Raw genomic sequence first — 24,265 nt, 5'->3', positions numbered from 1 at the left:
CTGTGTTGTGTTTGTAATTGTTTCTTTTAATCAGACATTTTCTGTTTTGTTAATTTTTTTAGCAAAAGATCATAAGGTTAAACAATAAAGATTTTTTTTAACAGCCTTCTGTGCTCATATTTACCAAGTGTGCCAATATTAGTGGAGGGCACTGGTGAGAAAATAACAAATGGCAGAACCATTTTGACTTAGAAATGGCAAGGGTAGACATTCTTCCAACAGATTAAATAATAAAAAAAAACTATTCAGTTATGAAATGTACAGTAATTAAATTAAAATTGACCCTTTAATTACTTTCTTAAAAACATTTCTGTACAGTCAGTGAGATTGGTGCATGCATTCTAAAAATGCTGTTATTTTCAAAAAGAGTCCAGCCTGTAGATTGTAAATTTAATCTACGCTGGCTTTAGTCTGGTTCCCTTTTGAGGAAACTCGCGCTGCGTCGCCATAGTGGCACTATGGGAACGCCCCGAGGCTTTAGTGTGTCTAAATGTGTATATCAAATTAAACCATGGTGGGGCGTAACGTCACAGGCGGGGTGACGCGGAAGCCAGGACGTATAAAAAGCGAGCCTGAAAAACCTCTTATTAGCTGAAATATGCAAAAACAGGGGACGCAGAAATATTGCAAGGGAGACGCAGCGCAAGTTACATATTTTTTTCTTTAATCTTTTATAATTTTTATTTGGGGTAACTGTAGTATCATCGTCTGAAACAATGTTTATGTATAGGCACTGTTTTGGCAAATTCGCATACAAGTCAACATTAGTTTCACTTTGGTACAGCGACGGACATCTCAGATCAGCATCCACTATGGTCCTGTATACCTCAGTTAGCACGGCAAAGGGTCATGGGTTTGAACACACATGGGTGATTCTCACGAAAACTTGGTTTTAAAAATGTCAAGCATGAAAATATAAAAATTGCTTAAATTTACTTTTTTTCCCACCAGACATTGAAAAACAAAGTCTGGAGTAAATGGGAACATTCATTTAAAAACTTTTACTTATCATTTAACACTTTTTGTAACATAATTTAAAAAATTTGTCCTAAAAAATCTCATTACCGCAACAGTCAAAAAACATCAACACTGACATATTTTCAAAATGACATGACAAACCTGAAAGAACATAATTTGGAGATTCTGCACATGCATTTAAAATCAAAGTATTATGCTTCTATTAATTAAATTAACATTTAATAAGCATCTGTTGCGGTAATGATAATCCAAATGTCGTGTAAGCATTCTGACAAGACAATATTTCAAAATAACTGTAAAAAATGATCTTACCTGGTAGCCATCTTGAAGTAACTGGTCCATGTGCTTAGTCACTCAAAATCAAACTTTATTAAAATTCTGTATGTGTGCTTAAACTGTTCTCAAAAAGTGTTGCGGAGGATGAGAACATCAGGCATGGACACATAATTTTCCTAATTTTTCTTCATTATTATTATACATGAATATTCAGTAAATATTTTTTCTGTCATCTAAACATCCATTTATTTTTTTCTTAATATTTTTGTTTTAATTTGATTAAATTACAACATAACGCATGCTCAAACACAGCCGGACACATTGCGGTAATGAGAATTTCAGCAGAAAATGAGATAAAATTTCCAATTATAAATTCTTATGTTGAAATCACACATTGTGCGAGGTAGAACACAGTATTGTGTTAATTCTGATGCTTTTTAATGTTACTATATTACACATTTTAAAGCTAAAATCATTAGTGCCGTGGTGTTTCAATGGTTTCGTGAGAATCACCCACATACTGATACAGGGTTTCCTGCTGAAATTTTTTTAGTTAAGGTGGTTAGAGCCGGGGGGCGTGGAAATCAAAGGGCCCGTGCTATTCTCCGAGATGTTTTATCAACTGGCTTTCCTCCATGGACAGTGACGGACTACTCTCATTTCGGTCGTGTGGCACGCGTGGTCGCTCGCGGTGTGAAGTGCGTCCGCGCTATTCTTCGAGATGCACTTGACAGCCTTTTGTGCAGCAAATTTTTTTATTTATTTTTTGACTACCTAATTAACGCGGTAGGTTTTCCCAGCTTAGGCGGGCCGCCCGAACTGCAAAGTGCTGCGGAAACCCTGCTGATAAAATTTGTATACCTAGTAATTCTCTGTAAGTCGCTTTGGATAAATCTGCAGAATGCGTGAATGTAAAGTCACACTGAACATTTTTTATTCTCCTGTTTTGCTCTGAAATACGTAACATCATGGATTTAAGATGAGCTTGGAACAGGAGTTGTCTTCCCGGACAGACCCTGCAAGCAATATTTCAAAAGCAAATACGTCATATTTCTAGCAAAATACACTATACAGTATGTATAAAAACAAGTGTGTAGATGTTTAGAAAAAATACTCCAGAACTCTTACTGTAAAAACAAAACTAGCAACAAAGGGCAAATTTATGACCTGATCTTAGGCAGTGAAAAGAAATGAAACTCTTTACCGTCTTTCTTTTCTTTCTCACACTGACAAAAGTCCTTAGTGCTATCAAGGGGCTGGCTAATAGACTGTGAATCCATTAGTGCTCTGGATTATCAGGCTTAATTAAAGTGATAGCGCCTTTGTTTGAAGTTTGCACCTTTTTGCATTACCGCTCGCTCAAAGTGTTCTTATTAATCAGCAGGGCTGCCGCACTCTTCATGCTAAGCGCTAAGCGATCCATTGCTCAGTCCATAGCATAGAGATGGCTGGCAGATGAGCATAGAACAGCTAGAGATATCACGTCAGCTTAATGCATCCATCACAGGTCTGCATGCAACAAGTAAAGAAATGAGCTTTGTGGACGCGGAGCTTGGTTATAATGGAGACGGCCGTGTTTTGCTGTTCTTGTTGTCAAGGTAAAATAGGCTTCAGATCTCCAAAAGATGTCGATTTTAACGCAATTATGCATTTTAATGGTTTTGATATTACATGTGAATTATTGATATTAGCTTATATGGTCATCTCTGCACTGGTCGTTCAGAGCGAGGCTTTCTTGTTGCTTGGCAACTGATTATGATTGCCTGTGAAGTACTTATCTGAGTGCTATTATGATGACGAGAGCCATGTGTGATGGGGTCATGCACTTGCAGATACACACATGCACGGGGACGAACACACACATGAGAGCTACACATACAGAGCCATTGTCGAGCAGCTGTTTCTGGAGAGCATTCAAAGAGCTGCTTTCATTACCATGAGAGACATGACGGTGTGCACGTGTGTACGTCTCTTTCTCTCTCTCTCTGTGTGTGTGTGTCTTCTTTCTCATTCATCTCAGTTTTTCAATGTGTGTCAGTGCTGCAAAGCACCCGTTGGTGTTTCAGCCAATCAGCTTGCAAGGTGCTTAAATGTGGAAAGTGTGGATTTTTGTTGTCATGTTTAATTCTGTTGCGTTGACTAAGGAATGACAGAAAGCATTTTTTGGGTAAGGTGGAGATTTAGCGTTATGATGACGCGGACTCGCGCTCTCCAAAGTGGAAATAGAGCAAACAAAGAAGATTTAACAAAGAAACCTGTTAATTGCTTCCAGTAATGAAGTAAACATGGATGTCATGATTGAAACGACTAAAAATATGTAGCGTTTGTCAGTTTACTGAGAGGTTACCTCATTTTCATGGGTGTTCGGAGACGGTTTGGAAAACATAATTATCTCCTCAGGAGAACTGTGCCAAGGTCTCTCCGAGCACAAACGCAGCCTATAGCGTGTGTTTGTGATCTTTATATTGAGTCACTGTATTTATATATGTAGTAACAAATCCAACTGTTGGGTTACCTGGTTTAAGCTGGTCTTCCAGTCTGGTTTTAGCTGGTCAGGCTCGTGTAGCACGCTGGTTTTAGAGGGGTTTTGGCCACTTTGTAGTTGACCAGCTGACCCACCAGCTTGGCCAGGCTAGAAGCTTGGCTAAGCTGGTTGGCTGGTCTTAGCTGGTTTAAGATGGAAGTAGCTGGTTTAAGCTGGTCTTCCAGCCTGGTCAAGCTGGTGGGTCAGGTGGTCTCGCAGCCTGACCAGCTAAGACCAGCTATACAAAGTGGCCCAAACCCCTCTAAAACCAGCCTACTACACCAGCTAAAACCAGACAATCAACTTTTCAGGGGCAGTTGTAGCCTAGTGGTTAGACTGGCAAGTTGCGACTGTGGTGCCCTTGGTGCACCTTTACCCTAATTGCTCCCCGTGCACTGCAGGGATAGCTGCCCACTACTCTGGGTGTTTGTGTGTTCATGACTTGCAGTGCATGTGTTCACTGTTCACTGGATGGGTTAAATGCAGAGGTTACCATACATTGGCAAATACTCACCTCACTTCACTTCAGTAGGGATGCTGGGTTGTTTAGCACAAAATGCTGTGTTGTTTTTATCCATGGTTGGGTCAGATTTGGAAAACCTAGGTAGGGTTTGTCCCTTTTTGACCCATCCATGGGTTGAAAACAACACAGCACTTTTTAAAGCTTATCAAGAAACAGCCATAAATGCCTTTGCACAACTAAACATATGTTTAACGCACCTGCAGAACAACCAGGAATATGCATTTGTTCAATCTTTAAGAAATTGTTCACCCAAAATATAAAAATAATCTCATCATATATTCACCCTCATGTTTTTGCTAAACCTGTATAAAATTCTGTTCAAAATCAAGCAGTTTTGGGGCACCATTGTCTTTCATAGTAGGAAAAAATAGTGATAGGGACGAGACCAAATATGCCAAGTACGGGTCAAGACCAAGTCCTTTGGTTTTCAATTACACCTGAGTCCGAGTCAAGACAGAGAAAGGAGCTGCGACAGAGTCGAGACAAGACCATTAAAACGTCAGTTTTCATATTCATGATTTAATATCACCCCAGTTAATAATCAACAGTTAGGCCTACAGACTAACTAGATTGGGAATTCTAGATTGGGAGTCAAGACTGGTCTCGAGTACTACATCACTAGTAAAAAATACTACAGAAGTCAATGGTGCTTCAAAACTGTTTGTAAATGTATACAGGTTTGGAACACTTTAAGTCCCTGTTAACCGGAAGTTGCGATTGACTCTTGTGAGGTAATTCCGAGCGAAATGAAATATCACACAAGGAAAACATGGGGCGTGGCTTGTGTTTTTCACTGTGATTTGATTGGATATAGAAAAGTAGGCATTTCATTTAGAAATGGAACGGGCATCAGACTGACACTAGGAGGGGCGGAGTTAACGGATGCTCCCGCCCAAGCCGTCTAGCTGACCTCATTAGAGAATGATCGCCTAGAGCTGCACGATTAATCGTTAAAAGATCGTGATCTCAATTCGACCCCCCCAAACAATCTTAATTTAGCATTTCAACGATTCAGGTAATTATATTTTTAAGGAGGAAAGACGCAGTTTCGTCAGTTCTCTCGACAACACGCAATCACAGTGGCCGCAATGACGTCTTGACACCTAATTTTTATTGCGCAAGCCAAATGTGCTCGTGCTCGCTTCACTGGTACAGCGGATGCTTTCGCCGAGAAGTTAGACAGAAAGAAACAGAAACTAAAGAGAATGAGTGAGGCAGAGCAATGCGCAGGTACTTCCGACGAGAACCTTGACGTTGTTTTAGTACAAAAAAGATAATGACAGAATTACATTTTTTGGGTCAACTATCCCTTTAACAGGAGGTGTACTCAAAAATGAACAATTCTGACATTTGTGGCATCATACTTACAATCATGCATGACTTTCTTTCACGAATGAAAGAGGATATTTAGCAGAATGAAAGTTTGAAATTATAAATCCGTTTTCATTGTTTGTCAACTTTTTGTATAGCACCAATAAAAATGATTGTTGACCAAGGTTTCCAAAGAGCAAAAGTTTCCATTTGTGTTTCAAGCAATAAAGAATTTCTTTTAAACAGAAGGTATTCAAGTATTGATGTACGTACGGTTCATAACTCTTATTTACTAAAGCAATTAGCATCTGTTTTTTGTTTTACTGATATAAAATGAAAAAAACCCAATTTTTTTTATATAAATATGTGTTTTTTAACAGAAGTCTTTTAAATGTGTATAAAAAGCAAACACCACCTTCAATATTTATTTGGCTAATAAATAATGAATACCATTAAATGACCTTTAATCTGCTATGAAACAACAGAAATTAGTTCAGCAAATTCAAAAGCACATAAAAGCTCAACTTTCGTGTTGTTTCACGAATGTTGCGCCGCATGCTGTGTAAGAGGGTCTGGTTCGCCTTATCATAGGCCAAATATCGAAATTAAAAAGTCAATTTAGAGATGTACCACCTGCTAAGCCTGTCATGTTATTTTAATGATCTGCTGTAGCACCTCAAAGCCCAACAGAACTTGCGCTGTCTCCAGCCGAGTGCACTTTGCCAGGGGTTAGTTAGTGGGCATGCGGTATTGAGGAAGAGAGCTGTAAAATACTCACTAATAAAGTGTGAACATACAGCTATTAAGGTGACAATGAGAATCTTAGCAGTCCTAAAAGTGAGCTGTAATTAGATACAGTGTGCAGCGCTTTACAGTGCTGCTCAGCCAGATGAGCCTTCATAGGACATGCAAATGTATTTGAAGGAAATCATAATGTCGACTTCTTACATCTTATAGTATATACTTTCAAAAGTGTGTGTTGTGGATTTATGACCCTTAGAAATCACTCAGGTAGACTGTTTGATTTTGTCAACTGTATAAAAGCAATTAATATAAGTTAATTTAGGCGCATTTTTAGGGGACATGACAAATATGTTTTTATACAGTGGGGCTTATTTGTACTGTAAAGCCCGCAGTATAGTCTGTTTTTTATGTGTACGTAAAGTATAGTTTGACTGTTACATGTACACAGACATTCGACGCATGCGCATTACACCAAAATGCAATGCATCTCCAGGGCTACATACTGTAGGTGCATGTGTGACCTACGCATACAATGTATGCGCGATTTAAAGAGCACCTAAATCATTGCTAAAAACAATGTTATTTTGTATATTTGGTATAATACAATGTGTTCGCGTGGTTTATGGTTAAAAACACATCATTTTCCACATACCATACATTTTTGTAGCTCCAAATTTCACTCTCTTCCTGAAACACACGGATTTGAAAAGCTCTGTGTCCCTGATTGGCCAGCTAATCTGTATGTTGTGATTGGCCTGAATACATCTGATGTCAGCCGGAAATGTGACACTCCTTACCATGTTTGAAAGATTCGGTCGCAATGCAATGCTAACAGGAGTTAACTAACAGGCTGTGAGTGTGAAGCAGGAGGAATTATGATAATGTCGGCCTTGTCTACATCAAAAATCCCAGGAAGTAAACGGTTGCCTACAATCCGTGTGTTTGTTGTAGTCCAAGAAAAGAGATTTACGTTGGAGACGATAACTTGCGTCATCGTTTACTTTGGGGTTTGTACCTTTTACAAATCGTTAACTTGTACTAATACACACCAAAGGAAATGTTAAATCGTGAATTGGACAATTGGTGCTCTTTAAAAAATTTGGCGGTGCACATAATGCAGTATGTGCGCACTCTTCTGAGGAAAATTTGCAAAAAATGACTTTACTTCGAGATAAAGTCCAGAGTATAGTCTGTATTTTATGTTTACACGAATGTACGTGCACTGTCAAACACACTGCCTTGCAAAGTATAGTTTATTTGATGCATTGCGCCAAAATGCATTGCACTTCCAAGGATACATACTACATTCACATGCGCGACCTACGTATGCAGGGTTTAAAAAACCCAACGGTGCCTATACAGTACGCACGCACTCTTCTGATGAACTCCTCGGTTTAAATTATATTAAGCTTTAAAGTTCTGCAACTTGGTTTCAGCAACCAGACACCTCATCTTTACCCACGCCCCGCCTCTTTACCCATTTTTGGATATTCGCGAGTGATGCGCGATGACGCGCGGCCAAGATGGCGACGGCAGGCAACGCCTACTTTAAGCTTCAAAAACGATCTTCAGAAACCAATGAGTGACGTCACGGACACTACGTCCATCTTTTTTTACAGTCTATGGAAAAACTATATGTCTTGATGTTAGTTCATGTTACACTAACTATTAATCCATTTGCTAATGTTAACTAACGCAACCTTACTGTAAAGTGTTTCAGATATATCAGAAATAAAAATATATTAGAACTTTGTAGGAATTTTTGTAATGTCATCACTTGACAGATTTCAGTAATATGTGTATCCAGGTAAACATAATCGGTTGTTCCTGATTTCTGAACATTTTCCCCTAAATGTTTCCTATAAGAGTGAATAGAAAAACAACATGAACTTTGTCTAAAATATCCGGATACAAGAGGCATATCTTTGGCAAAGCGTGCAGACGCTTGTTTCCTCGTGTGTCTGTATGTGTACGGAGTGTATAAATAGAGGAGAAATGCTCCAATAGTATTGATCAGTGGCTGTTACAGCACAGCTAGCAGCTACTAACCTGCAGACTACACATGGCTTGGGCAGACCTATTGACTGATGGTGGTTACAGTTCGTGCTGTTTAGGGGCATTGACTGGTTCTCTCTGGATTGTGGTGTGCTTGGGGTTCTGGTAGATGTGCAACAACCGGCCTTATATGTACCGATACTGTATGTGCTGCGCCAATTGGTACGTAATATTATACATTTCCAATGCTGGTGATTCAAATAGTAGAAAAGAAGGAACTTGAAATCCTACTGAAATTAGGACCAAGTAAGCAATAAATTGAAATTATCAACTAGACACAAATGACCATTAGCACAAAACACACTTACCACAATAATGGTGACAAGTAAAAAGATGAGTTTATATTCACCACATGAGAAATAACTGAAAGTGACAACAAACACGACAACAACAGCGTAAGCAAAAGGAGCAAAAACAGCAAAACAAACACTAATCCGCATAATTCATTCATGTCACAGTGCATGCTGGGACTTTAAGTAGGCCCACAGCATCTATCACTGGGAAAGTCATAGTATTATTATTCCACACCCTGCTTGCAAATTCTCACATTTAAAAGAAACACAGCGAATTGCAATGCTAAAGTTACAAGTCACAGTGTTGAGTTTATTACATTTAATCTTACCACTCTGAATTTACCGGGAAATCAAGTTTTTAAAACTCTGGAAATCCATTCGATGCCAGAAAATAATGCGAAGAATCAAATTTGTTGTTATAGCATAATGATGCAAGTCCTGTATTTCCCCAAATTAAAGCATAACAACATCCTTTCCAATAATCTCTGTTATGTCAAATATGACACACAACAGTTTCAAGAAAGCTAAGTTCTTTTTAATGAGATGCAACACTGGACTCACGTTGTGCACTGAATGCTTTTAGTATATTGCATGAGGATACAAACCACCCTGCTCTGACTTTAGCCACCTCTGAAAAATGGAACAAATTCCCGTAAGATGGCTGAATGGGGTTTCAAGATGGGGTTTTATTACTGTATTTTATCTAGTAATTGTATGTTTTATACGATTCACTTCATACAAATTAATAAAAATTTGCCACCTCTGAAAAATGCGAACAAATTCCCGTAAGATGGCTGAACGGGGTTTGGAGATGGGGTTTTATTACTGTATTTTTTCTAATATTTGTATGTTTTTGTACGATTCACTTTGTACAAATTTATACGAATTCACCACCTCTGAAAAATGCGAACAAATTCCTGTAAGAGGGCTGAATGGGGGTTCGAGATGGGGTTTTATTACTGTATTTTTTCTAATAATTCTATGTTTTTGTACGATTCACTTTGTACAAATTTTAACGAATTAGCCATCTCTGAAAAATGCGCACAAATTTCTGTAAGGTGTCTGAATGGGGATTCGAGATGGGGTTTTATTACTGTATTTTTTCTAATAATTCTAGGTTTTTGTATGATTCACTTTGTACAAATTTAAACGAATTAGCCACCTCTGAAAAATGCTAAACAAATTCCCGTAAGATGGCTGAATGGGGTTTCGAGTTGGGTTTTATTACTGTATTTTTTTCTAATATTTGTATGTTTTTGTACAATTCACTTCGTACAAATTTATACAAATTAGCCACCTCTGAAAAATTTGCACAAATTCCTGTAAGGTGTCTGAATGGGGATTCGAGACGGGGTTTTATGGCATTATTTTTTTCTAATAATTGTATGTTTTTGTACGATTCACTTCGTACAAATTTATACGAATTAGCCACCTCTGAAAAATATGAACAAATTCCTGTGAGATGGCTGAATGGGGTTTCGAGATGGGGTTTTATTACTGTATTTTTTTCTAATATTTGTATGTTTTTGTACGATTCACTTCGTACAAATTGATACGAATTAGCCACCTCTGAAAAATGCGCACAGATTCCCGTAAGATGGCTGAATGGGGATTCGAGATGGGGTTTTATGGCATTATTTTTTTCTAATAATTGTATGTTTTTGTACGATTAACTTCGTACAAATTTATACGAATTAGCCACCTTAGAAAAATATGAACAAATTCCTGTGAGATGGCTGAATGGGGTTTCAAGATGGGGTTTTATTACTGTATTTTTTCTAATATTTGTATGTTTTTGTACGATTCACTTCGTACAAATTTATACGAATTAGCCACCTCTGAAAAATGCGCACAGATTACCGTAAGATGGCTGAATGGGGATTCGAGATGGGGTTTTATGGCATTATTTTTTTCTAATAATTGTATGTTTTTGTACGATTCACTTCGTACAAATTTATACGAATTAGCCACCTTAGAAAAATACAAACAAATTCCTGTGAGATGGCTGAAAGGGGTTTTGAGATGGGGTTTTATTACTGTATTTTTTCTAATGTTTTATATGTTTTTGGAAGATTTGATATGAATTTATTCAAATTAGCCACCTCGTAAAATACGTACAAAGTCCTGTGAGTTGGCTGAATTCTTAATGTAATTTTTAATGTAGTAATTTTTTATGTTTTCTAATGTGAAGTGATACCAAAGAGTCCCTTAATTTTACATTGAAATGATATTGTCTGTTGTGCTCCTGCCACGTTTAACAGATCACAATGTTGGACGTCACAGAACAGCATCAAACTTCATGCACGCAGTTCTGAGTGAATAATAGCCTAAGACTAAAATAACACTGCAGAATGTCATAATCCTAATTTGCATGAATACAATGCTTGCAAATAACAATTTCCAGGTTAAATAAGTGAAAATAGTCTTTTCACATAGTGGGTAAGAACAGCATATATTTACTTTTCACAGTGCATTGATATAAAAATTTATTTAATACAAGCAACACTTATAATTGCAATAGAACATATATTATGAATATATGTAATATAATGCATGTATTACAATATGAAGACACGTTTATATAATTTAAGTAATGAAAGGGCTTAGGTTTATTAAGATGTCAAAATGGTGCTAGGAGGAAGGAACTGTGGCTTAGCGTTAAAAGCAGGGCATTGAGTCTGGTACGGCGTGGGCGAGTGGGGGCTGACAGTTAATACAGATGATTCACTTCTTACAAGCTTTGAGTGCTCGCTCGCTCTCTTTCTATGCCCGTCCAGTTTTTCCCCAACATACCTGCCTCTCTCCGCACACGCAAGTGCTCGCTCCACCCTGACGACCAGCTTCAGCAACCAGTGGTTTTAAAGGGAAGACAACATCCAAATTGATGTTCTTCTCGGCGCTCTAGCCTGTCATCTGTAAAACACATACAGCGAGATGGCAGAAAATGACAGTCATGAAAGACCATCAAGCACGGAGGTCTGGGCAGCCCTCTAAGAGGCAATAACATAGAGTTATTGTCAGTGGATTCCACCGATCGGAGCCAGACATCTCCCAAGGGGTTAATGACAAGGATCGGTGTGTCTCCAGCTTTGATGGTTCAGACATGCAGCAGATATATGTGCATCCATTTGTGCCAAACAAACGAATGGTACTCAATCAGGAAAGAGCCTTGGGTGTCCGCTGCCATGACAACCCACACTGTTACAGTGAGGCTGCTGTCATGGTGACCTCAAAAGCACACTTGCTTCTGTGTTTCTTCATTGTGTAGCGTTCATTAAAGCTAGACAAGAAGGGAACGAATGAGCACAATTAAATAGCAAAACAAGGGGAAAAAAAAGAAAAGCAAAAACATTTACACTGTGCCTTGCACAATTTGCGTGGATATCAAACATGTGAATATCACGAACATCTGCGTTCGATGCACGAATCAAAATTTTCATGCTTTTGAAAAAGCTGTTGAATCTGTGCTCGCAGCGCTATGCTTTTAACATGCGAGTCTGTCACCTTGGTGAATTTTACTCAGTGACTGAATGATACGCTAACAACACGTTTTGGTGCAGTGCACATCTCTTGTGGGCGTTCGGAGGTGAGCTCCTCTGCCGGGTTGCTAACAATGATGGATTCGTCTCTGTTTTCAACGAACCACTGTTCTGGTTAGAAACGAGCTTAAAACGTTACGTATGATCAAATGCTCTTCAGACTGTAAATGGCACGTTTTACAGTGAGAAGCTTGGATTCGTTTATACTGTAAATGTGATATGGATATTAAGCTGGAAACAAGGCAAATGATTAGCAGTCTGTTAACCTGTAGCCTGATAATCATCATATGTTATCACAGTCTGTTAGCATCCAGATATCTTGGATGGATGTTTTTTTTATACCAACAGTTGCTTTTTCTGCCTACATTTTTGCATATCCTGAAATACGTCACTCAAGGTATGACCCTGGACCACAAAACCATAAGCGTACATTTTTTGAAATTGAGATTTATACATAATCTGATAAATGTTAAATGTCTTTATATTAATGTATGGTAGGACAATATTTGTCCGAGATACAACTATTTAAAAAAAATAGGGTGCCAAAAATCTAAATATTGAGAAAACCGCTTTTAAAGTTGTCCAAATGAAGTCCTTAGCAACTGCATCCAATCACAAAAATAAAGTTTTTATATATTTACAGTAGGAAATTTACAAAATATCTTCATGGAACATGATCTTAATATCCGAATAATTTTTGGCATAAAACAAAAAACAATGATTGTGACCCTAAAGTGTATTGTTGATAATTGCTACAAATATACCTGTGCGATTTATGACCCGTTGTGGTCCAGGGTCATAAATCACTGCATCTTTCTATGAATGCCCACTAGAGACATTTTGTTTTTGTCTTTTTTGAAACAGGTTTTTTTAAAGGTACACTGAAAAAATGAACTTTTTGGTGTTGTAATAGATATTAGATTAACTCTCATTATTTCTACATAATAATATTAACATTTATTGAGAACTAGATTTTCCTAAGTAAAATGATGATAAATACACAATTAATTCATGTAGAGAATGAACTGTGTGGGACTAGTGAGTCGTATTAGATATTTTCTTGTATTATTTAACTGTTTAATAGCCACTGCACATAGTCCTAAAATAATTAAGTACATTTTAATCAAAACTTTTAGCAGATTCAAGTAAAAAAATCTTAGTTCATTTAACTTAAAAATATTAAATACATTAAACTAAAAAAATTCTAGTAAAATTTACTTACATTTATTTGCACATGTTGTAAGGAATACCCACAATCCTTTGTGCCTGAATATTTTTTAAGCTTTATAAACAGAATTCTGTGCGTTTCTTTTCAGAATTTATTCAAAGTTTATTCAATGACTGACTCATAGTCAGTCATGAATTTTGTGTTATAATGCCATTTATAACGCTAAAAATAACTAAGTCCATAGAACTATGTTAAAGAAAATAACAAACAGTAAATACGATTTATTTAATTTTAAGACAGCAATGCTTCAATTTAAAAAAAAACTAATAGACTTTACCTAAACAATTAAAATGAATCTAACTTCTAAAAAAATGAAGTAACATTTACTTAATTATTTAACATATGTTTTTAAGTAGATTTTATTTGATTTTAGTAGGTAAGTTGTACTTAAAAAAAGCAGTACATTTTACTTAAAAAAAGTTCGTGCAAATTGTTACATGTATTCAACCAGTGAATGACTATTATTTTATGTATTCAAATACACTCTAAAAAACAAACGGTGCTACACAGCACCAAAACAGCTGCCCCGGATCGCAACGATAGAAGAACCACCCTCAGTGCCATACAGCACCGGTGAAGAACCAGCGAAGCACCAGCGAAGCACCTGTGTAGAACCATATAGTGCTATGTAGAACCATATGTGGTGCTATATGGCCCCTACAGTATATGGTTCTACACTGGTGCCTCACTGGTGCCCCACTGGTGCCTCACTGGCCCCCCACCGGCGCTACACGGCACCAAAATGGTTCCTCCATCGTCACGATCCAAAGCAACTGTTTTGGTGCTATATAGCACCGTTTGTTTTTTTAGAGTGTATGTCATTTCAATAGTCCCACTACCAACACAAGTATTAAGATATTTTAAACATAAAGATATTTTGTACATTTTCTACTCAAATATATAAAAAATGTATTTATCATTAGTAACATGTGTTGCTAGAATTCATTTGGACAACTTTAAAGGCAATTTTCTCAATATTTAGATTTTTTGCACCCTCTGATTCCTAACAAACCATACACAAATGGAAAGCTTATTTATTCAGCTTTTATTTATCTTTTTTGATTAATGAATGTAAATTTCAAAAAATTTACCCTTATGAATGGTGTTGTGGTCCAGGGCAACAAGCCATGCATTCATTTTGTTAGTGCTTACAGAATAGTTTATTTTACAATCATGTTCTTTGTCTACGGTTCATATTATGTATTTACGGCTTAAAAACAAATGATTTGTGACAGGCAGAATAGTTTTTATATGCGTTGTCTTTGTTTGTGGTGTCATAAAACTTAAATAGCTCGGATGCGAGTTCCCTTTGTGAACTGTGGAGGTTTGAATTGCCATTACATCCAGGCCGTCTCTGAGTGTTGCTGCAACTCAACCCAGCAGGGATCAATAGGGAACGAGGCTAGTGAGCCATTTCCCCAGCGGTCTACGCGGGCCAGTCAATATGTTGCTCTTTCTTTTGACATTGAATTGATTGTGAGGCTGCTGTTCGTAAAACTGTTTAGGAGCAGTCAAGAAGAAAGTTTTCAGTGCTATAAATGTGTTGTTTTTATGAGTAAGCTTTGCCTTTGGGAGCGGGCAAAGTATTTTTGAAGAACCGGATGAACAGCGTGAAGTATACGTTGTTTCCCGTCAGTTGAACATGTGGGCAGGGCTTTTAGATTATTTTTGCCTGAGTAGATGAGCAATCGTTTCATGTGGGCTAACATCACAAACCGCACAGCACATGGCCAGAATGGTCTTCACCATCATCTTTATTAACACCTGACAGATATTGTTTCTTTTCTGTCACAGTTCCCGGAATGTGGCTTCTATGGGATGTACGACAAGATTCTTCTGTTCCGGCATGATCCGAACTCGGACAACATTCTGCAGCTGGTGAGGTGCGCCGCTGAAATCATGGAGGGAGACCTGGTGGAAGTCGTCCTGTCAGGTAAAAATTCCTTATAATTTACTCACCTTAATGCCATCCTAGATGTATGATCTCAGGTGAAAACAATCAGAGTTATATTAAAAAGTATCCTGGCTCTTCCTGAATCCCATCCATCATCAAAAAGGAATCCATATCGCTCCAATGGGTTAATAAATGTCTTTTGAAGTGAAACGATACGTTAAAACATCTGTATACAAATCGTTAAGTAGGACAATCATTGGTGTCACGATTTTTGTGACTATTCTATTATATTCATATTCAAAAAAATGCAGTCATAGCACACGCAGGAACCAATAATCGACTGACTTACTGACATGGAGCTGGCATGCCGCCATTTTTTAATCTACAGTAATTGTGTTTATATTCCAATGCACTGTGACGACCGCCAAATATACTTTTTATTTTTCCTTTTATTTCTGGCAGTGGTGTCCGGTGACTTCTTTTTTCGAGGGCGTTCGATGCGAAGTTCGTCACAACATGTATGTAGCCCGTCACGTGTGTGGTTCATAATTTCAAAATATGTGTTCTGTGCATCGAGTGAACCTATGTGCATCACGTGTCTTGTCAAAATAAGTGCCTGCGGCAGACGCATATAAAGGGTTCATGATAAAAGAGACGCTCGCGTTTGCCAGATACTCGCATAATCTCATGCGTAATCAAAGTTTACTGTTAAGCTGTCTTGCTTGTACTTTTTGAACGTGAGCGTCTCTTTTACTATAAACGGTTTTGACGTGTGTGCAGCAGGCACTTATTTTGACAAAACACGTGATGCGCATGGTTCACATGACTCAACAAACACATATTTTGAAAAAACGAGCAACACACGACACTCCGAACACTTATTTTGAATTTGCGCCCCTCGGATGAGCAGTCACGAGCCGCCACTAATTTCTGTTACTTTAACATGTTGTCATTCGCGGGCCGTGCCCCCAACAGGTTGTTGTGCCCCCCCTACAAAGTTTTTTTAATTAATTTAATTTATATCAAGAATAATTAAAATAAATTAAACATTGAATGTTTCATGACTTTTAATGTCATCAAATGAGGAAAATATAGTTGATATATGTTTTCTTTATTTAAAATAGACCAGTTTCTCTGATTGGTTGTATTGCGGCGTCTCATGCGTCTTTACGTCTTTAGCATATTTGTGACTTGATACTAGCAACGTGTTTTTTCGCGGCATTTTGGATCGTGTAAAATATGGATATTAGATCATTTCAAACAAACCAGCACCGCCTGCTCCATCTGACTTAATGCAAACACCGACTGGCTCAAACTCAGAGATTAGAGGTCGAGGTGGAATTTTCAAATCTACAGGACAGTGTTTTAAGGAAGTTTTATGTTCGTACACGCCGGCTTCAGCTATGTTAAAGGTAAGTTAGCGTTGTTTTAATTTACGTAAGCTTAAATGTGAAGTATGGCTATAGACCGTTAACAACATTACGACGTGATTATAGTAAAGCGGCTTTTAGGACGCGGTGTGCGCTGCGCTATGAAACCCATTCATTTCAATGGCTTGCGCCGCACTAGGGCGGTTTGTTGTTGCGTCGAGCAAAGCACGAGCACAGCGGAAAATAGTTTTGCGCATGGTTTGTGATCTTTTGGACTTTATCCGGGAAATAAGCTGACAATACCAGTGTGTGCTTGCACTGTATTTCTTGTTTTAATGTCTTGTTTTTGCAAGTTATTGTTGCTATTGCATGCCCCCCCGTTGGAAGCCACGTGCCCCCCCTGTTAGTTATGGTCTGGCGCCGGCTCTGTGTCATGCCCATATACCAGCAATCTTCTACTTTATAAATAAGAGAGATGTGACTTACCCCGATTGCAATTCCTGTACCATTTCTGACTCCTTATTTTAGTCTCAGAATCTTCTCATTTACCACTCTGGATAAGTTGATGCGCATCCAAGTTTTAATGTCGCACCCAGTGTGAAACCCGGAGTTGCTTCGCTGAGGAAGCGATGGAGTTATCGTGTTTGACACTGCTAAACTGTTTCTAAAAACACTTGGCAGGCCTTCCCCCTTCGCTTCTTCTGCCTGTGCTCTTGCAGGTAATTGAGTGAAGTCTACTCCAAAGAGATGAAGGAGACTGACACCCTCCCAGTCATTTTGCCAGGTCTATGTGAGTTTGCCTCTATGTGTGCATATCTGTGACAAGACGTATCAGGTGATTAATTCACCCAGATGCACACATTCTCTTTGACGGGCCTTCGGGAGCCTGGAGTAACACTTCTCGATGACACACTCGACAGCTGATTTCACTGTAAAGTAACAGTTGAGTTCTACCACAAGACTACCACAAAAGTCAGGTCAATGGTTATTCATTATGACGACGCCCGAGGGAGATGAGACGGCCATTTGATTATCACATCACTTTTCTCTGAGGAAAATTCTTGCAGTCGGTGGTCCAGCACATATTTTATTAAAGGGGACATATCATCAAAATCAGACTTTCTCCATGTTTAAGTGCTATAATTGGGTCCCCAGTGCTTCTATCAACCTAGAAATGTGAAAAAGACCAACCTAGTAACTTAGTTTTGGTAAGCCATTCTCTGCAAGCATGTGAAAAAATAGGTAATTAAAATGTGGCTCCTCTTGTGATGTCACAAGGGGATAGTACTGCCCCTTAATCTGCACTATCCAACCACAACACAGCCATTTAGTGCAGAGATCAGCTCATTTGCTTTTAAAAGTACACCCAAAACCGGCATATTTTTGCTCACACCTACAAAGTGGCCATTTTAACATGTTATAATAAATAATCTATATGGTATTTTGAGCTAAAACTTCACATATGTACTCTGGGGACACCTAAGTTTTATTTGACATATTAAAAAAGTCTTCCTATGCACAGATCACATAGTCTGTCTAGGACACCGGCACTTTAAGAAAAAAAACAGCAAGTTTTGGTAGCTTAACAGATAACGGTAAATAAAGTAATGAATTAAAAAAATAATAATATTTCATTAAATAAATATTTTGTGTACATTAGAGGACCTCTGAAAACCTCTGCGATGCCATAGAAAAACCATTATTGGTTCCTCAAAGAACCATTATAGGTAGGGTTTCACATTTTGTAAAATGCTAACGGTAGCCGCATAGCAATGAAATAGGAAACGTCCGTTCGGACCGAAATCTATGATTGGTTGAACATTTTTTGGTCCTACGCCTTTCACAGATGACATACATTTCTACAAATACATTTAAACAACTTAACACAGTGATTGCTATCAGGATGTGAGGAGACTTTTAACCAGCATAACTAAAAATGTTTCAGGATCAAATGTGTTACCCTACCTTTAAGTCAAAGGTTCCCTAATAACCTCTTTCTTACCTAATCTAAAGTAACTGTATTTACCTAGGCCTAGATGAATAATAAGAGTTCTGTACATGGTAATGACATATCGTCTTAAACACTATTGTTTCCTCCTTCTTATGTTAACCTCGTGCATGCAAAAGGCCAATCTCAACATAACACCAACTGTGACGTTAAAACGATGTATGCCCCCCAACATTAAATGACACATTAAATTAATTGCACTGTTGTTACAATGCTTTAAACAAAGCTGTGACTGCTGATAGCGCTATATGCTAGTTAATGCTAAATGCTAACATTTACGCTAAAGTTCTTCTATTGACGTTACAGTTACGTTTTGCAAGTCCATACAAAAAACTCCACAAACATACCACTCAGAAACGTCCATTAACAATCTCTGAATAATTGATTATTCCTTAAAATCTGTATCTTTGTCTGATACAGGCTCAAACATAAGGTCTGTTGGCACACACACATATCTACTCAAAAGAGCCGCTCTGAGAAACAGCCAATTAGAACGGAGCTAAACATTATTATTCATGACCCTTTCAATAAGGTAATAATAGACAATTTAATTCTAGGGACAAATCCTATAGGGTTGTAAATGGACCATTTCTGGATAATTTTTGCACTTAAAGAAATATTCCATTTTCTTAAAAGAAAAATCCAGATAATTTACTCACCACCATGTCATCCAAAATGTTGATGTCTTTCTTTGTTCAGTCGAGAAGAAATTATGTTTTTTGAGGAAAACATTGCAGGATTTTTCTAATTTTAATGGACTTTAATGGGCACCAACATTTAATACTTAACTCAACACTTAACAGTTTTTTTCAACGGAGTTTCAAAGGACTATAAACGATCCCAAACGAGCATAAGGGTCTTATCTAGCGAAACGATTGTCATTTTTGACAAGAAAAATAAAAATTATATACTTTTAAACCACAACTTTTCGTCAAGGTCCGGTCCAGCGTGACCTAACGTAAATGCGTAGTGACGTAGGGAGGTCACGTGTTACATATATAAAACGCACATTTGCGGACCATTTTAAACAATAGACTGACACAAAGACATTAATTAGTATCAGTTGACATACAACAACGTAGGAACGGTCCTCTTTCAAGACGCTTGTCAACACTGGGGCGGAGTTTCGCGTTCGTCCTCTGTGACCTCTTGACGTCATGACGTATTGCGTGGGGTCAGCTGGCGCATCACGACCGGATCAACATGATGAGAAGTTGTGGTTTAAAAGTGTATATTTGTTATTTTTATTATCAAAAATGACAATCGTTTCGCTAGATAAGACTCTTATGCCTCGTTTGGAATTGTTTATAGTCCTTTAACACTCCGTTGAAAAAAACTGTTAAGTGTTGAGTTAAGTATTAAATGTTGGGCTCTATTAAAGTCCATTAAAATGAGAAAAATCCTGCAATGTTTTCATCAAAAAACATAATTTCTTCTCGACTGAACAAAGAAAGACATCAACATTTTGGATGACATGGTGGTGAGTAAATTATCTGGACTTTTCTTTTAAGAAAATGGACTAATCCTTTAATAAAGCCCCATATCTTCTATGTAGATATCAGAGAACAATGTAACATATTGTATCAATGTATTTTTGGCACCTTTAAATTTTAGTCTGTTTCTTGCGTGCTTAAAGAAGACGATGATGTATAGGGACCACTTTTTAAAAACTTTTAAAAAAAATCTTTTTTTATATGATACCTTAATTTAATTTAGGAGGTTTGAATGATTTAGTCATCATTAACTTTAGTTAGTTAGCACAAAAAGCATTAGCATAGAAGTTAGCATAGAAAAACAACTAGTACATTCTTCAAAATATCTCCCTTCGTGCTCCACGTGACCCTGACTGTTTGAAAAAATTGTCAAGAAATGGTCCCAAGCCATCAGTGGAGCAGTACCCTATTAAAATGTCCTTTAAAATGTATACATTTTGTACCATTATGTACCTCTGTGGTACTTATATGAACTATTTGGGTGCAGAGGTGTACTTCATAAAAGGGTATTGCCAATGGTGACATTTTTTGTAAAAAGTTTCTTACAGTGGGCCTGTGAAAATGATAATGTAAGCTTTTTTGTAAATTTGCGGTTTTCTGCATAAAATCATCTTACATAATATAAAGAACATGCTGTGAAAATATAACCTTGATGTCTTCTAATATGGACTATTATTGAGTAAGATCATATCAAAGATTGAAATTAATGAGTGAAATCAAAACTGATGCTCCTAATCTCATATTTTCATTATTTTAGCCTAGGTGTCACAGACAGGGTCAGAAAGTGAATGGGTTTGGAACAAACATGAGGGCGGGTAAATCACAATCTTTATTTTTGGATGAACGTTCTCTTTAACGCTGATTTTGTATGCCATTTGGTTTTCTACTGTATGTACAGGTAGCTGATTTCTTCTATGGTGTGTAATTGGTATATCTGGAGAAAAACAAAGTGATAAAAAAACGAAAACAAGAATGAACAGGCCAATAAATGTTGATCTCGGACAATCTCGAGTAGTAATTAAAAAGAGCAACATTTTGTGAAAATATGACCTACGCTCTCTCTGCTGGGTCTCTGCTCAGTCTGTTGCATTCGTAAAATCTTTATTCGCCGGATAAATTTAGAGTAACCGCGGGTTGGCTCCCGTGAAGCGCACTGACAGGATGTTTGGCTGTGCCTGGATCAACATAATTGCAACAGAGAAAGTAGATAAAAATACAAGTGGCACACTGAAGAGTAAGAAGCGTGGGATTAATAACTACGTAAATTTTTAAGCAGCATGCACAAACTTTTATGCGCCAAGGTGATAATGATCGGGTCATTCCTGTTATGCAGCACCTTTCAACTCTGTAACTTTAAAAAAAAATGATATGCTTGTGTTGGAATTTAAAAAAGGTATTTTTATAAAAACTTTATATCAGACTTTTGAGAATGTGCCCTGGTCAAGATCATGTACTTACACTCTATTAATTATAATTTCCAGTTCACAACAGCAAAAATAAATAAATAAAAAATAAATAAATAACAGGATGGAACCTAACAAGATTTGTACTTTAAGGTTGGTTAAAAACTTGGAGTTGTACAGTAAGTTTTTAGTCGAGTCTCAAACAAAATCTAAGTCGTTTTTCAGCGGTATTACACAGTGAACTCTTCAAATTTTCTTTGGATCTCATAAGCATTGATTTCATGACAATGAGATTGTGATACCTGCTATGATTTGTTATTTTTTGTGGTTTATCGTTTTCCACATAAAATCACATGTCATAATGAAAAAAAACATTATATGTGAAAATATAATCTTAAAGTAAGGTCATGTCAAATATTGAAAATCAATGAGTGAAATTTAACTTTGATGCTCATAATCTCATCATTAGGTTATAAAACTTTAACCTGGATTTAAAATACATTGTCACATTTAATTCAGTGATAAATAAATAAATAAATAAATAAATAAATAAATAAATAAATAAATAAATAAATAAATAAATAAATAAATAAATAAATATATATATATATATATATATATATATATATATATATATATATATATATATATATATGTAAATGTTGTATTAAAAAAACTATAAATATGTATATTATACAAAATAGCAGATATATTAGGTGTTAATTTAATTAAAAGAATATACAACCATATCCTTTCTATCTTCTATTTATATGTTATAATGCTACACATTGCTTATCATTAAACTATAAAAAACATTGTATGTTAATATATAATCATATAGTAAGGTCATGTCAAAAATTGAAAATCAATGAGTGAATGAAATGTAACTTTGATGCTCATAATCTCATCATTAGGTTATAAAACTTTAGCCTGGATTTAAAATACAGTGTCAAATTTAATAATTCAGTGATAAAAAAAATAAATAAATATATAATCATGAATATATATATATATATATATATATATATATATATATATATATATATATATATATATATATATATATATATATATATATATATATATATATATATATATATATGAAGAGTTTCGTTGCAAAATGATGAAATCCGTTTTTAACATTTTTGTCAAAACATGTTTATTATTATGTTATCATGTTATTATTTTGTTTAATGGTGCTACTTAGCTGTATTTTTTAAGTTATGAAGGTTTAAATCAAAACAAACCAACTGCAGTTGAATTGATATTAATTGGAATGCACAACCAAGATTTCTGAAAAATAAAAAAAAACTGAGTTATCTTTATATATAGAATTGTATCATTATTTTATTTTATTAAAAAGTATATAGAACCTAATCATTTACACAGCAATGAACAAGATTTTAACTGCTGAAGATTGCTGTACTGTAAATGTAGTATTAAAAAAATGATAAATATGAATATTATACAAAATAGCAGATATATTAGGGGTTAATTTAATTAAAATAATATACAGCCATCTTCTATTTAGATGTTATAATGCTACACATTGCTTATCATTACACTATACATTAACTTTTGATGGCTGTCTATAAGAAGGCCAAAATGTTGGACCACAGCAATTTCAGTTTCCACTAGCAGTAACAGCACATAGTGTTTGCATTTAGTCAACTTAAGATGCTTTTCAGCATCATGCTTATTTCCCTGAAGCATTTAATGACAGTTTACAGGTAGTTCAACTTGCAAACATATCTTGGCCTTTAAACAAAAGGCAAAACAATAATTTGAATGAATTGAGGTAATTTAGCTGCAGAATGGCTAATCAGAATGTATTCTGCTCGAGCGTGCTAGGGGAAGCCATGTTGGAGAGGAGGCAACACGCACGCCTGTCGAGGCAGGCAGTTCTCCCGCTGCGCTCGCCACTCAACCGCTATTGGTCCTGTCAACATGTAGCCGACAAGAGCCAATCAAAACACTCCAACCACCCTAAAAGCTTCCCTTTCATGATACAATTTGCAAATGTAAATAAAGCTGGGTTTGTTTGGAAGATTTCGGATGCCAATTAAAAATCATTTTTTATGGATTTGGGTTTGTGTTCTTTTGTGTTTCGGTGCACAGGTTTGTTTGTTTCTTTATTTTGGATTAACAGTTGAGTATTATTTGATTTCTTCCTTCTTTCACATAAAAGATCTTCAAATATAAGACAGGACTTCAAACTGAAGGACTGATGCCATATAATGTTCTATACATTTCTCTAAAAAATACAGTATTGTGCAAAAGTCTTAGGCCACCACCAGCTTTGTTGTTAGGTTTTAATGACCATCCATATGTATATTTCACTCTCTTTATTAAAGGGATATTTCACTCTAAAATGGAAATTCTGTTATCATGTACTCATCCTCATGTTGTTCTGAACTTGCATGAATTTCTTTTTTCTGATGAACACAAAAGAATATATTTTGAGAAATGATGGTAAACACACAGCAGATAGTGACTATTGACTTCCATAGTAGGAAAAAAATATTTGGAAATATTGTGATAAATGATGAAAAAAATATTTTGATAAAGTTGACGTTACCCAATAAATTCCATCATATTTTTTTTATTCCTACTATGGAAGTCTATG

At 36.4% G+C, this 24,265-nt stretch overlaps 1 protein-coding gene across 2 annotated transcripts in view; it reads left to right on the top strand.

Moving 5' to 3' along the window:
- prkd1 (protein kinase D1) overlaps positions 1 to 24,265 on the top strand; it is a 94,422-nt gene that overhangs the window by 36,363 nt on the left and 33,794 nt on the right. For both annotated transcript variants that reach the window (XM_055171406.2, XM_055171405.2), the window contains exon 2: positions 15,266 to 15,404. In XM_055171406.2, the coding sequence (XP_055027381.1) occupies positions 15,266 to 15,404 (139 nt within the window). The remainder of the gene's footprint in view (positions 1 to 15,265; positions 15,405 to 24,265) is intronic.

The sequence above is a fragment of the Misgurnus anguillicaudatus genome, chromosome 7 (genome assembly GCF_027580225.2).
Source record: "Misgurnus anguillicaudatus chromosome 7, ASM2758022v2, whole genome shotgun sequence".
NCBI classification, from domain to species: Eukaryota; Metazoa; Chordata; class Actinopteri; order Cypriniformes; family Cobitidae; genus Misgurnus; species Misgurnus anguillicaudatus.
Note: the sequence above shows the minus strand (reverse complement) of the source record. Positions and strands in the feature narration are given on the sequence as shown.